Source organism: Dendrobium catenatum, unplaced genomic scaffold, assembly GCF_001605985.2.
Source record: "Dendrobium catenatum unplaced genomic scaffold, ASM160598v2 fragScaff_scaffold_1117, whole genome shotgun sequence".
In the NCBI taxonomy this organism is placed as follows: Eukaryota; Viridiplantae; Streptophyta; class Magnoliopsida; order Asparagales; family Orchidaceae; genus Dendrobium; species Dendrobium catenatum.
This window is the reverse complement of record NW_021319579.1, coordinates 3498768-3511201: the sequence shown is the minus strand read 5'-3', so window position 1 is coordinate 3511201 and position 12434 is coordinate 3498768. Positions and strand designations below refer to the sequence as shown.

Below are 12434 nucleotides of genomic sequence, written 5' to 3'. Positions count from 1 at the left end.
GGAAAAAAGTGAAGTTGCTATATATTATATATATTATATATAACCAACTAAAATCTTATTATTCAAAGTGCTTTTGTATGTTGAATTTTTTTTCAAATAATAAATGTTGCATAGTTTTCGTTCAAGACAATAAGACTAAATAACCTTTGTGAATCAACTAAATTTATTGAATATCCTAGTCAATTTTTGTAATTATCAAGCTAACCTTTAGTAAAATTGGTAGTTGTTAGATTAGATGTGTTTCCAATTGAGTATGTCTCCTCCCCCGCTCTTTTACCTTCTAGTGATGGGTTGGGCAAAGGAAAGGCGGGTGATGAGAAACTAGTGGCTAACTTAGCACAATCAAGAGTTTATTTTGTATTTTCAAGTTTATAATTTTAGCGGTTATTCTCACATCTTGGTACTGTAATAATTCTTTTATTACTAGGTTATTCTTTTTTTTATGTGCAAAATTCTTTTCGCTCATTATTCCTTTGCTTCAATATCAACCCTTAGTTTTCTCCATGTTTTATCTTTTCTTATGATGCTTCCCTTACTGAATTTTCTTCAAATTCCTTTCTCTTGTGCCTATCTAAATATTTAGAATGGCCTCAACTAAGGACCTTAATCTCTCATATATGCTCAATCAATTCCTTAGTCTAGTTTATTAAGTCGAGCAAAGCAATTGGAAATTAACTCGAGTACTCTAAAAATGTACATTTGGCTTAATGAACTATTTAAAAATAATAGACAAAGAAGATTGGTTGAATTTTAATTTAAAATTTGGGTTATGAAATGATGATCTGAATTTAATTAAATTTATTGTAAATTTGAACCAGGGTGATGGTCTCAACTCCAAAGGCAAGCACAAATAGTCTCCCTAGTGATGGTGATTAGTGTTGTGTAATAAGCTCAAAGTATTAATGATAGCTCTCTGAGCCAATGTCCTTTCTTAGCCATTAGTTTGCACATAAGTAGGTTCATGATTGGTTTATTATATTTGATCTTTAAATTATGAATAGCTAGCAGAAGCAATTTTGATGTTCACTCCATAAACGTTATAGAAAAAGTTTAGCTTCTTATCATTGAGATATCTGTGACATCTCCAGGATCAGATTAATGTTCAAACCGAACTGACATGACAAGAAGTTAGATAATCTATTGAATTTTTGTGTTTGAATTCTTTTACATGTGTCCAATAATGATCTATGTGCATGAAAAATATTTGCATGTGTTTTCGAGCAGGTTCCAGAAGTCTGAATGCATGTTTGTGAAATCTAGATTTTTTTCTTGGGTCCATAAGATTACGTTGTGACACAATCTATGCTTGTTATTGACGATATCCAAAAGGAGACGACATGTGATAAATATGTTGGACAAAAGGAACTTTGGGTGACAACATCATTGATAATCTTCACAATAGAATTTGCTTGCAACTACATAATAAAATAGTCAATAAGAATTAACAAGAATCATCTTTTGATGCTCCATAAAAGAAGTGGGCTTACATAATTAGTCAATCACATAACAGAAGGCCAAGGACAAAAGATTAGTTGTTGTAGCTAATTGACTATTGTGATACCCTAAAGAATCTTCAGTAGATTAAAAAACCTTAGAATTAGAGCACCAAATGTTAATAACAAAAAAATATTTGGAATTCGAAAAGGACTAATAACAACTGAGGTTAACTTCTAGAAAGGGAGACTAGCCAGAGAAGAAGATTCAGTCTTATAACATAGAGATAACCACAATTCAAATATAGAGATTTTAAGTGCTTATGCATAGTAACTTAGGCTTTTAGGGCAGCTTTCTTACTACTTCTTAATGCAGCTTTCTAGTACAAATTTTTTAATATTTGTACTAAAAAACTCCTTTAAAAAGTAGTAGGAAAGCCGTCCCAAACGAAGCCTTACACTCATTATGAAAAACAAGAGAATTTTTATTAACTCCTCGTTAAATAATACAAGGTTTTAAGTAGAAAACAATTTGCTAAATAGATTGTAAAAAGAGAGAGCATTTCCTAATGAAAGAAGAAGTAAGTCAAGGAAGTTCCAAAGAATAAGGCTTCGTTTGAGATAGTTTTTTTGCCGCTTCTTAAAGCAGCCTTTTAGTATAAAAATTTAATTTTTGTACTAAAAAACTGCTAAAAGAAGCAGTAAAAAACACATCCCAAACGAAACCTAAGGGTTATCCTCCCTCCTTTTGACATTTTGTATTAGTTATTCGGGCTGTCATAGGCATTGCATTGTTGAAGAATGAACCATTGCAACCTTTGATGAATTGACATTTCACTTCACCAATGACTTTGAATGAAAATAATCACATATTTATACTGACAGATGTGTTGTATAATTATTGAGCGGTTGGTTACATAATATTTTATACCTTTTTCTTTCTGCATTGAAACTCCATTCCCATGCTTTTATCGCTCTTCTCTATGATCATAGATGCCCAACCAGAATTGTTGTTGTAATCATTTAATATGGCATAATTGCTAGGTTATTAGTTAATAAGTACTTATTCAACCTAATACCAGCTTATTCTTTATAACCTACTCATTGTCTACTAAAACTTTGAACTAATTAACTTAATTAAGTCCTATTAAATCTTAATCTTTTTTTTAAACCAGTTTTTGAACTTGCATCATCTTTTCTTTTAATCAACCAAGCAGATTTCGGTTCTCTTAAGCCTTAATAAACTTGGTTAGTTATCTTCAGCCATCTTAAGCTCAAACATCCAACATACATATAATCTCTCTCTCTCTCTCTCTCTCTCTCTCTCTCTCTCTCTCTAGATAGAGAGAGAGAGAGAGAGAGAAGGGTGACAGTCAAATACAGCTATCATGAAGGATTTGGCTTCATACAAATTTTTCTAGCATGTAATCGATCGTTTATATATATTTTCACAGTTTTTCTTACCAGACCCCACATGTGTGATTATTTCCACGCAAATCTCATTTTCAGTGTGCACCTCATCACTCATATTAAGTGCAGATCAACAACCATGGAGATAGTCAAAAAAGATTGTCATGAAAACTTGACTGCTATTACAGACAGAAGTGGTGAAGTAAATTCAAATTAAGGCTTCCACCAAGATAGTTTCTTTACTAATTCTTAAAATAGCTTTTTAATATAAAAATTTCTAATTCAGAACAACAACAAGAAGAAGAAAATTAGGACTTTGTACCACTACGTGGGATTGGCTACATGAATCCTTGTTCTCTATTATGTCATGTTAAAAGTCAATTTCTCGTTTAAATATAATAAAGAAAGATCATTTCTAATATTTCTAACCAAGTTTTTTTATGTCTACCTCTCTTTTTTTACATAACTCAAATCTCATACATCTACTTTCCTAACCGGTTCATTGGGAGGCCATCATTTTATGTGACCAAACCATCTAAGGTGGCTCTCTGTAATCTTATCTTCCACTGGAGCTACTCCAACCTTTTCACGTATATGCTTATTACTCAATCTTACAAGCCATGTTGTAAGTTATCCTCTGCTACAGCTATTAAAGCATCAGAAAGCAGGCTAGCTTGTGATTTTTTTAGCCTGGCTGCTTGTGTTTGTTTGAATATTACATACTAAACAACAACAACAACATCAACATCTTCAATTATTTATCCCACTATATGATGTCAAACATTTTTTTCTCCATTGTGTCCAATTAAGATCCAAATTCTCATTTAAATCTTAAAAAAAATATATTTTTAATATTTTTTAGTTCTAACGCTATATTTATTAACATAAGACAAATCTAATACATTTACTTTCCTAATAGGGTCATCGGAAGGCTATCATTTTATGTAACCAAACCATGTAAGACGACTCTCTCTAATCTTATCTTTCACTGAAACTACTCAAACCTTTTCACGTATATTGCTCAATTCATATCCTATCTCTAAGAGTAAAGCCATAGTAAAGCCACTCGTCCACCTGAATATTAGATACTAAAATGGAGATAAAATTTGATCGATGTTTAGTGACCGTGTACAATACAATTTAAGTTCAATGCAAAGGGTTTTGGTGATTAATACAGCAGTTATTTTTTAATGTTACCAGATATGGTCACTAATTTCGTTGGCTTTGGTTCTGTCATTAGGCTGATGGATAATGGGAATTACTGATGTAGTTTTGTATTTTCCTTCACTGACTGCCAACCGCCATTATCTCTTGCAGTCACCACTGACAACCATCACTTACTGTCACCACTAACAACCATCACTTGCTAACATTATCATCGATAACCACCACCATCCACAACCATCATCACCTCGTTGGCATGATTGCTGCCCCGAATAAAAAAATATTTAATTTATATCAAAACATTAATAAAATAAAATAAAATAAAATAAAAAGTTATCATAAATGGCCTTTACGGTTTGAGACATGGCCTAAGGCCCTTAGTAGTGGTGGGGAGATCTGTCCTCCTTGACCCAAATGTAAGTGCTATAACTTAAGCTTCATTTGGAACGGCTTTCTTTTTGCTTCTTAAAGTAACTTTCTAGTAAAAAATTTTAATTTTTAAACTAGAAAGCTATTTTAAGAAGCAATAAGAAAGCCGTCTCAAATGAAGCCTTATTTGGAACGAGTGTATCTAACTGTTGCCACTCCAAAGGGAGTGCTTGGCGGCGTAACTAATCCCTCAGCGGCACCTAACGAGGCCACACGCCGGCATCAAGCCCAAACTTGCGTTGCCTCACTAAAGAGGCGAGTCCGTAGTAGAGGGGATTAAAACCTGAGATGAGGGGTTCCCAACCATACTCGCCCACCAACCACCCTAAGCCTCAATGGATACCTTATACTAATCTCATTAATCCTTGTATTTCGGCGAACACAATACCAAATTAAAAACTTTAGTAATCTGAGTACGCACCCAACCTGCTATCAGCTATGTAATACAAATGAAAAGATTGAGTCGCATCACATGAAATAGAAAGTCTACAATTACTCGAGCAAAGCTGGAAACATTTTTCTCTGTCTAATTAAACATCTCAATAAATAAAAGCAGAGTTCTATGCAAATACATTTTAGAAAGATCTTGTCTATATCTTTCTAACTCATGAGACTAGAAATAGCATTCAGAGTTCATGAATATAACCATAAAAGAACGCGCTGAGATTTGTAAAATGAGGAAAAGGGCGGTCACTATATCTGAGGTTACAAGCAAGCTTATTTAACTAGTTTTCTCAAGACCATTTCTGCCCTCTGCTCCATTTTCGGGAGGGTCCATTCATGTTGAATAATGTCAATGCCATCCTTCTCAGCACCCAAATTCTGAAAGAAGCACAAATTATTTTCATTCTTGCAAAGTTAGAGTAGAAATGTGATTTAGATTTCGTTTGGGACGGCTTTCTTACTGCTTATTAAATCAACTTTTTATTATATAAATTAAAAGTTTTGTATTAAAAAGTCATTTTAGGTTTCGTTTGGGACGACTTTTTATTGCTTTTTAAAACGAAATTTTAATACAAATATTTTAATTTTTATACTAAAACTCCATTTAAAAAAAAATCAATAAAAAAGTCATCTCAAACGAAGCCTTGGGACGGCGTTCTTAATGCTTCTTAAAGCAGCTTTCTAGTATAAAAATTTTAATTTTTAAACTATAAAGATGTTTTAAAAAGCAATAAAAAACTGTCCCAAACGAAACCTTAGAAGATTATTAGTAGTATGAAATTGAACAGTTCTATATAGCAGGATATCTTCATTGTTTTGACTTATATAATATGTACTCATAAAAATATGTAACAAGTAATGATCATTGGAAGAGCTGATATGGGACACAACATGGACTTTATTAGTTGACAAAAAAATGATTGAATGATTTTGATTCTATTAGATTCTGAAGTTTGAAAGGTAGAGAGGATCTTCCTGATTATAAGACGACAGAGTTTGAAAGGCAGAGAGCGCCTGCCGGATTATAAGATGCCCGATTACAGGAAGGAAAGTTTAAAAAGCAAAGAAAGGATAAAATATCACATTTTCCCTTTAAATGGCCTCCTGATAGCAGTTCCTCACTAATTCCATTGCATATTAAATCAAACAGCACCTACCACTCTAAAATTTTGAACATCCCTGATACCTGAAGACTTTTCCTATCCTCTTCTACTTGATAAACAATAACTCTGCTTTCAGAAATAAGGGAAGATATCAAGCTGAACGTTACGGATCAGAATTGAAATTAGGGTGATACCACAAAGCTGAAGTGAAAGTTCATTGCGAAGACAAAAGATACGCTAGAAAATGATCAAATAAATATGAGAGGTTACGAAGGAGAAACAGAGTTATCCTCTCGCTAGCATCAGTTTCTAGGCTAGAACTCATGATGGCATTCCACAAAGGTTTTACACAAGGCAGTGAAAGATGGACAGGACATAGAACCTGAAGAAGAAAAAGTTCAAGGGTTCCACTGGGGTTGAACCCGAGTTGAACAGGATAACGTAATAAAGATTAAAAGTATTCAAATATAACATAAATTATATAATAAATAAAATTTTCAATATAAATATATAATTACCTCAATTAAAACTCTTGAGCAAACTCGAATTAAAGAGATGTAAAATGCGTGAGAAGCTTGATTAATCATTAATATGAATATAAATATGTATATTATAAATATAAATATATGAGCATTAAATATATTTAAAAAAAAAATTAAAAATGTATAATATAAATGTATAAATATAGTTTATAATAAGAATAATATTTAATACAATATATAAATTTACAGTATTAAAAAATTCTATTATTTAATTTTATAACACTTATTATAACAAATTTATAATATATAAATATGATACACATTAAAAAAATTTGCAGCCCAACCAAACCAAACTCAAATTGGCATTCTAATTCATGCAATATTCTTGCAACTTTTTTAGTCCAACTTTATAGGGGAGTTTAAGGTAGTTGTTTTTATGTAGTATTAAGTACATACAATTTACAACAAAGCATGTTATGTAAGATGGTATGCATATATCATGATAGAATTTATTTTCATATATAATAAAAATGTTTTAAAAATTTTAAAAGGATTTAATAAACAAAAACATATTATTTTAAATTTATTTTGAAATAAAATTAAATATTTTATAGAACCAGTCAGCTCTACAAAGACCGGGCTGGCTCAATTGTTTTCCAGTTAAGCGGGTTTCATGCAAACATAGTTTTTGAATTTGACCGGATCGATAACTTAGACACTTCACGATAAAACTATTTGAACCGGTCAGTCTGATTAGATTTTCAAAATGTTGGTTTTGCATGAGTGCAACACCACGACAGAAGATTACTATGCAGGCCACTTTTGCAATAGATAATCTGTCCTCACATGAAAACGGCTTTGAAGAACATCGAAAATCCTTGATCTTTATGTTAGAACTCAAACAATAAATAAATATAAAAAATTCTCAAATACAGGAAATTGATAGGGAAGGTTTTCTTCGTTACGAAACACAGGCTCCTAAACTAAAGCAACAACAACAAGAACATCAAACATTTATCCCACTACATGGGGTTGATAACATTGATCATTTTTCTCCATTGTACTATGTTAAGAGTCAAATTCTCATTCAAATCTAATAACCAAAGGTCATTCCTAATAGTTGTTAACCAAGTCTTATTAAGTTTATCTCTATCTTTCTTAACATAGGTCAAATTTAATGCATCTAATCTCCTGATCAGGTCATCGAAAGGTTGGCGTTTTATGTAACCAAGCCATCTAAGGCAACTCTCACAAATTTCATCTACCACTAGAACTACTCCAACCTTATCACGTACATAATCGTTTTCATACATGTTAATGGTGCAAAATGGCATGCGCCATAGCACACGATATGCACGGACAGCATAGATGGTGCTATTTGCTTGGTGTGGCACGGCGCATCAAAATAGCGAACGCTATTTGCGCCATGCATGAACAATTGCGCTTGGCACAAGACATAAATGACGAGTGCTATTTTGTAAACATGTTATGAATTTCAATTTATAAATTATAATTGAAATTTTAAAATTTATATATTACTATCACAATTAATTATTAATTAATTAAACCTCAAATTAATGAAATATAAAAAATAAATTATTTAACTTTATGTAGGATTTAAAGCTATTGTTTTTGCTATTTTGTAGAATTTAGGCTAAAGTATGCTTAGATCCTATTCAAATCAATTGATATAAGTTTTTTGTAGGATTTAAAGTTGTCATTAATGTTATTTGATAGTATTTATGCTTAAATTTTGCTCTAATCAACTTATTGTTTGTTATTTAATGATATTTAATATTAATAAATATATTTTTTAATTACTTTATAGCATGCACCATGTTTAAAATGACGTGCACTGTATCGTGCGATATGCACCATGGCTCCATGTGAAACTTTACACCATTGTGTATCATTCATCATTGACAAGTATGTTCGTTTCACATTGTCTCTAAGAGTAAAGCCACTCATCCACCTGAGTATCCTCATCTCTGCAACACTTAACTTAATTTTATGCTTCTCTTTTAATGGCACCTAAACTAAAGAAGTGAAATATAATAGCATAGAAAACTATAATTTACCATTTATATAAAGCTGGTTGAAGCACCACTCTATAACTAATGTTTTGAAAATCCGATTGAACCGATCGGTTCAACTAGTTCGACCATGAACCAGCCAAGTTACTGATTCGGTCAAATTCAAAAATTGTATAGCATCAAACCAGTTTGAACTGTCAATTTGGCCAGAAAACCATCAAACCAATCACAGTTTTGCAGAACCGGTCCATTATATAAATATTTAATTTTATTTAAATCAAATTTAAATAATATTTTTAGTTTTAAATTGATGTAATACCACTAGGAGTTGCAATTAGAAATTTAAAAGAGAATTGTTTAAGTTTGCTATTATAAGTTTATGTCGATCATTCAAGATAGGGTTAAGAATTAGAAACGTTAACTTGCTTAGGCCAAAGAGTTGCAATAGAGATTAACAGAATCAATTCATTCAAAGTTCTAGGAGAATTTAATATGCAAAGTACAATAACAAAACCCAACGTTTAACAACGAAATTTCACCTCGTGGCCGTCTCACTCAAAGATTGGTAGGCTTTTGGCGGAGATAGAAGATCCAAGCGATGAAGGATGTTACCACTAAAGAGAGGGTGCCGAAGAACTTCGTCGGAGAAAAAGTAGCCGGTGGGGAGGGATGTTGTAAGTGGCTGTCGAGGCTCCAAGTGTACTTTGAAAATTGTCGGTCGTAGATGCTTGCAATGATCGGGACGACTCTCTCCAAGTACTCTTCCACGGTGGTTTCGTCTTCAAATCCTAGGTCGAAGCACGAAGACCGTAGGACGTTGATACTTCCGTCGGCGTTGAATACTAGACCCCACTCAAGCTCGGGATCCGCCATTCAACATTGAAGTGGGTGGGGGAGATGTTGTCTTTTTCTTCTTTTGTCTCACCCTCCCAAGGGGGATGAAGAGAGGGCCGGCCTAAGGTGGGGAGTGAGCAAAGGAGGGGCGGCTATGGAGTGTGAGAAGCGGCTAGGGTTAGGAGATTAGGTGATGAGGAGGCGTGGGAGAAGTTTTAATCAAAATCTGAATTTAATTTCAGATATGTGTTAGAATATGAATTTGGGTTGGTTGGGCTGCAAATTTGTTATAAAGTATATTATAAATTTTTTAATATTATAAATTAATAAATTATATTAAATATTATTCTTATTATAAAATGTATTTAATGCTCATATATTTATATCTATAATATACATATACTTATATTCATATCAATGGTGAATCAAGCATCTTATTGTACTTATACATCTTTAATCGAGCTTATTCAAGAGTCTAAATTAAAATAATTATATATTCACTTTTAAAAATTCCATTTATTATATAATTTATATTATAATTGAATACTTTTAATATTTATTACATCAACCAATTCAACACCGGTCGAATCGTTGAACATTGAATCTCTCCTTCTAGTTCTATGTCCAATCTGATTTTCACAACCTTGCTATTAACTCTAACATGATATTGTGACATGCTTATAGGCAGCCAAATGTGGCAATTTAAATGCATAAACCTAGTAGTTAAATATTACATCTGGGACAGGTATAGCTTGCAATAGGGAGCTACAGTATATAATTTTATTTTCATAATATAAATGCAAAACTAAATCCTAGAAAATTTTGGTATCAAGAAGGAGATTTTGACAAAAGGAGGGGGAAAAAAAGAAAAGGGAGTTCAATGTAAGAGATTAATGACAGGGCATGTGATCTAAAGATGCTGCAAGAAATTTTTTAGTGCCACAGTAAATAAAAAGAACGAAACATACCTTTGTGGGGTCAACACCAAACCCACCACCCATCTGCATCATTCGTTGTGTATCATCCATAGCTATGGGGAAAAAGCATGCATTAAAAGATATATATACAACTTATTAACAATTACATATTTGAAAATAAATAGAAAACAGTACAAGAACCGAACCGTTTTCTTCTCCTAGAATTAGGCTGAACAGGCCCCTCAATCCAAACAGATTCAGGAAATACCTATCAAATTTCAAGAAAAATCAGATGTTTTTTTAATTAAATAAGGTGACAAAAAACAATCGAAATTTTCTAGCATGAGTAACATACCATGAGCGACCACTAACATAGCTCACATCTACAGTGCTCAGGTCAATCCCATTTTGCAGCATTGATCTGAATCTTGGAGTCAATGGGAAAGGTAATTTTGCTAATGAAAAGAAATGTTTGGAACTCGTCAATTTCATTATATAGTAGAAATCAACAAGCAAGTATTAAAACAATGCTATATTGTCAAGTAGCAGCAAGTATGCACCGTTCCTGATGTTAGTTGAATTCATAAAGGAGTATGAAATATGCCTCAAGAATCAAGAAATGCACTGCCACAGATAAGATTATAATCTGGATAAAATGCTGATGTTGTAGAAATATGACACATTTATCAGCAAAATGCATCACAAAGATTGAGATCGTTCAGATCTTAATCAGTCAATGTTTTTGGCAATTGATTTTCTCAAGTAAAAACAGATGAAAAGTGCAATTGTACATCCAACAGGTTTCAGAAAGATGCCAAGAATAATTTAGCAAACATGCACTTGAATAAAATGATTTGCAATGAGATTATTTTGAAGCAGCGATTACACTTTCAGTAAACTCTAAACTTTAATTAAACTCTAAAATCTTCTAATTTCAATTACGCAGAATTAGAAGGCCACTCCATGCACGTTCAGAGGAAATTGCAGGTCAAACTCTCATTTCTGACTTACATGCATTATAGCGTTCAAGCTCTTAGATTAGCCGGTGTAGTTTGCAGAAGTTTTATAAAAAAAATAAATATATATTTTTTTCTGAAAAAAAAAATTAAAACAAATCCTCATTTATTGTGCAGATCTCACGGTGAAACAAACTTCCTTAAGAAAGATGGCTGATGAAGACAAGCACGTATTTTAAATTTATTTCACTAGTATTATGCTTTGGAAAAGTTTGCCAATAAATAAGAATGATGGACCATCTCATTCTGATCTAGTTTAATAAATTAAACATGTATCTCCAGGGCTAGCTTGTAACAGTTTCATCATAGTGTAGCCACATTTATCTCTCACAAAAAACAATAGCAAAAGAAAACAGGCAATCTTAAAATTAACAATAAACTAATATTCAATCAATATGATCAAGAAAAATAAAATAATAAAACAATACATAAGATCAGGATGCAGACAACATGGATCCAAACTACGAATAGAGAGCAAGATAACATAAACAGGGACATCAACGTGATCATCAAGCAAAGAAGAATGAATGTTTCCACTGCCATAGTCCATAAGCTTAAAAGCAAGAGGCGCCCAAAAGATACAACCTTAGACAAATTGATTCTTGCAGCAGGCATTGACTCTGTTAAGAATCCTATTTTCCAAATAAGCTTGAGGGACAAGTCACCAAAAAATTCTCATTTAGTCGATTATAATGAAGGCACCAGTAAACACCTTACTAACCTCTCCAAGCACCCACAAGTTCGACTCATTATTTTAGGTGCAGAAATGTTCACTCAAGAATTTAAACCATTTTCAAGAACCTAAAAAAAGAAGACGAAAAAAATAAAACAGGCAATAGGAAACACTTGAAGATCTCAAGTAAAACCTAACGATCTCGACAAAAACAGCGAAAAATCTCCACAAATTCAACGGAAAATTAAAAAAAAAAAATAGGAATTTTATTGCAAGGACACACTAAGGAAAGAAAATAGCAAGATACAATTGATCCTCTATTCGAGAGAAGGGTCTATCTCTCCCAAATCTCTAGACGTCGCTAGAGCCCAAAAAACCTAAGAGATCTCAAATTTCAGCCAAATTCAAGATGCCCTAACCCTAGGAAAATAAACTATTTAATGCATACAATCCAAAAGGAAATCTCTAAGCAGTCCCTACATTCAAATTCCCCTCC

The 12434-nt window shown here is 32.5% G+C and overlaps 1 protein-coding gene across 1 annotated transcript in view; it reads right to left on the bottom strand.

Annotated features, from left to right (window-relative positions):
* Positions 1 to 5123: 5123 nt before the first annotated feature.
* LOC110103265 (ER membrane protein complex subunit 3) overlaps positions 5124 to 12434 on the bottom strand; it is a 13174-nt gene continuing 5863 nt past the window's right edge. The window contains exons 5-8 of the mRNA XM_020831903.2: positions 10605 to 10704; positions 10456 to 10517; positions 10301 to 10362; positions 5124 to 5258 (exon numbers count right to left, since the gene is read on the bottom strand). Of these exons, the coding sequence (XP_020687562.1) occupies positions 5154 to 5258; positions 10301 to 10362; positions 10456 to 10517; positions 10605 to 10704 (329 nt within the window). The 3' untranslated portion in view covers positions 5124 to 5153. The remainder of the gene's footprint in view (positions 5259 to 10300; positions 10363 to 10455; positions 10518 to 10604; positions 10705 to 12434) is intronic.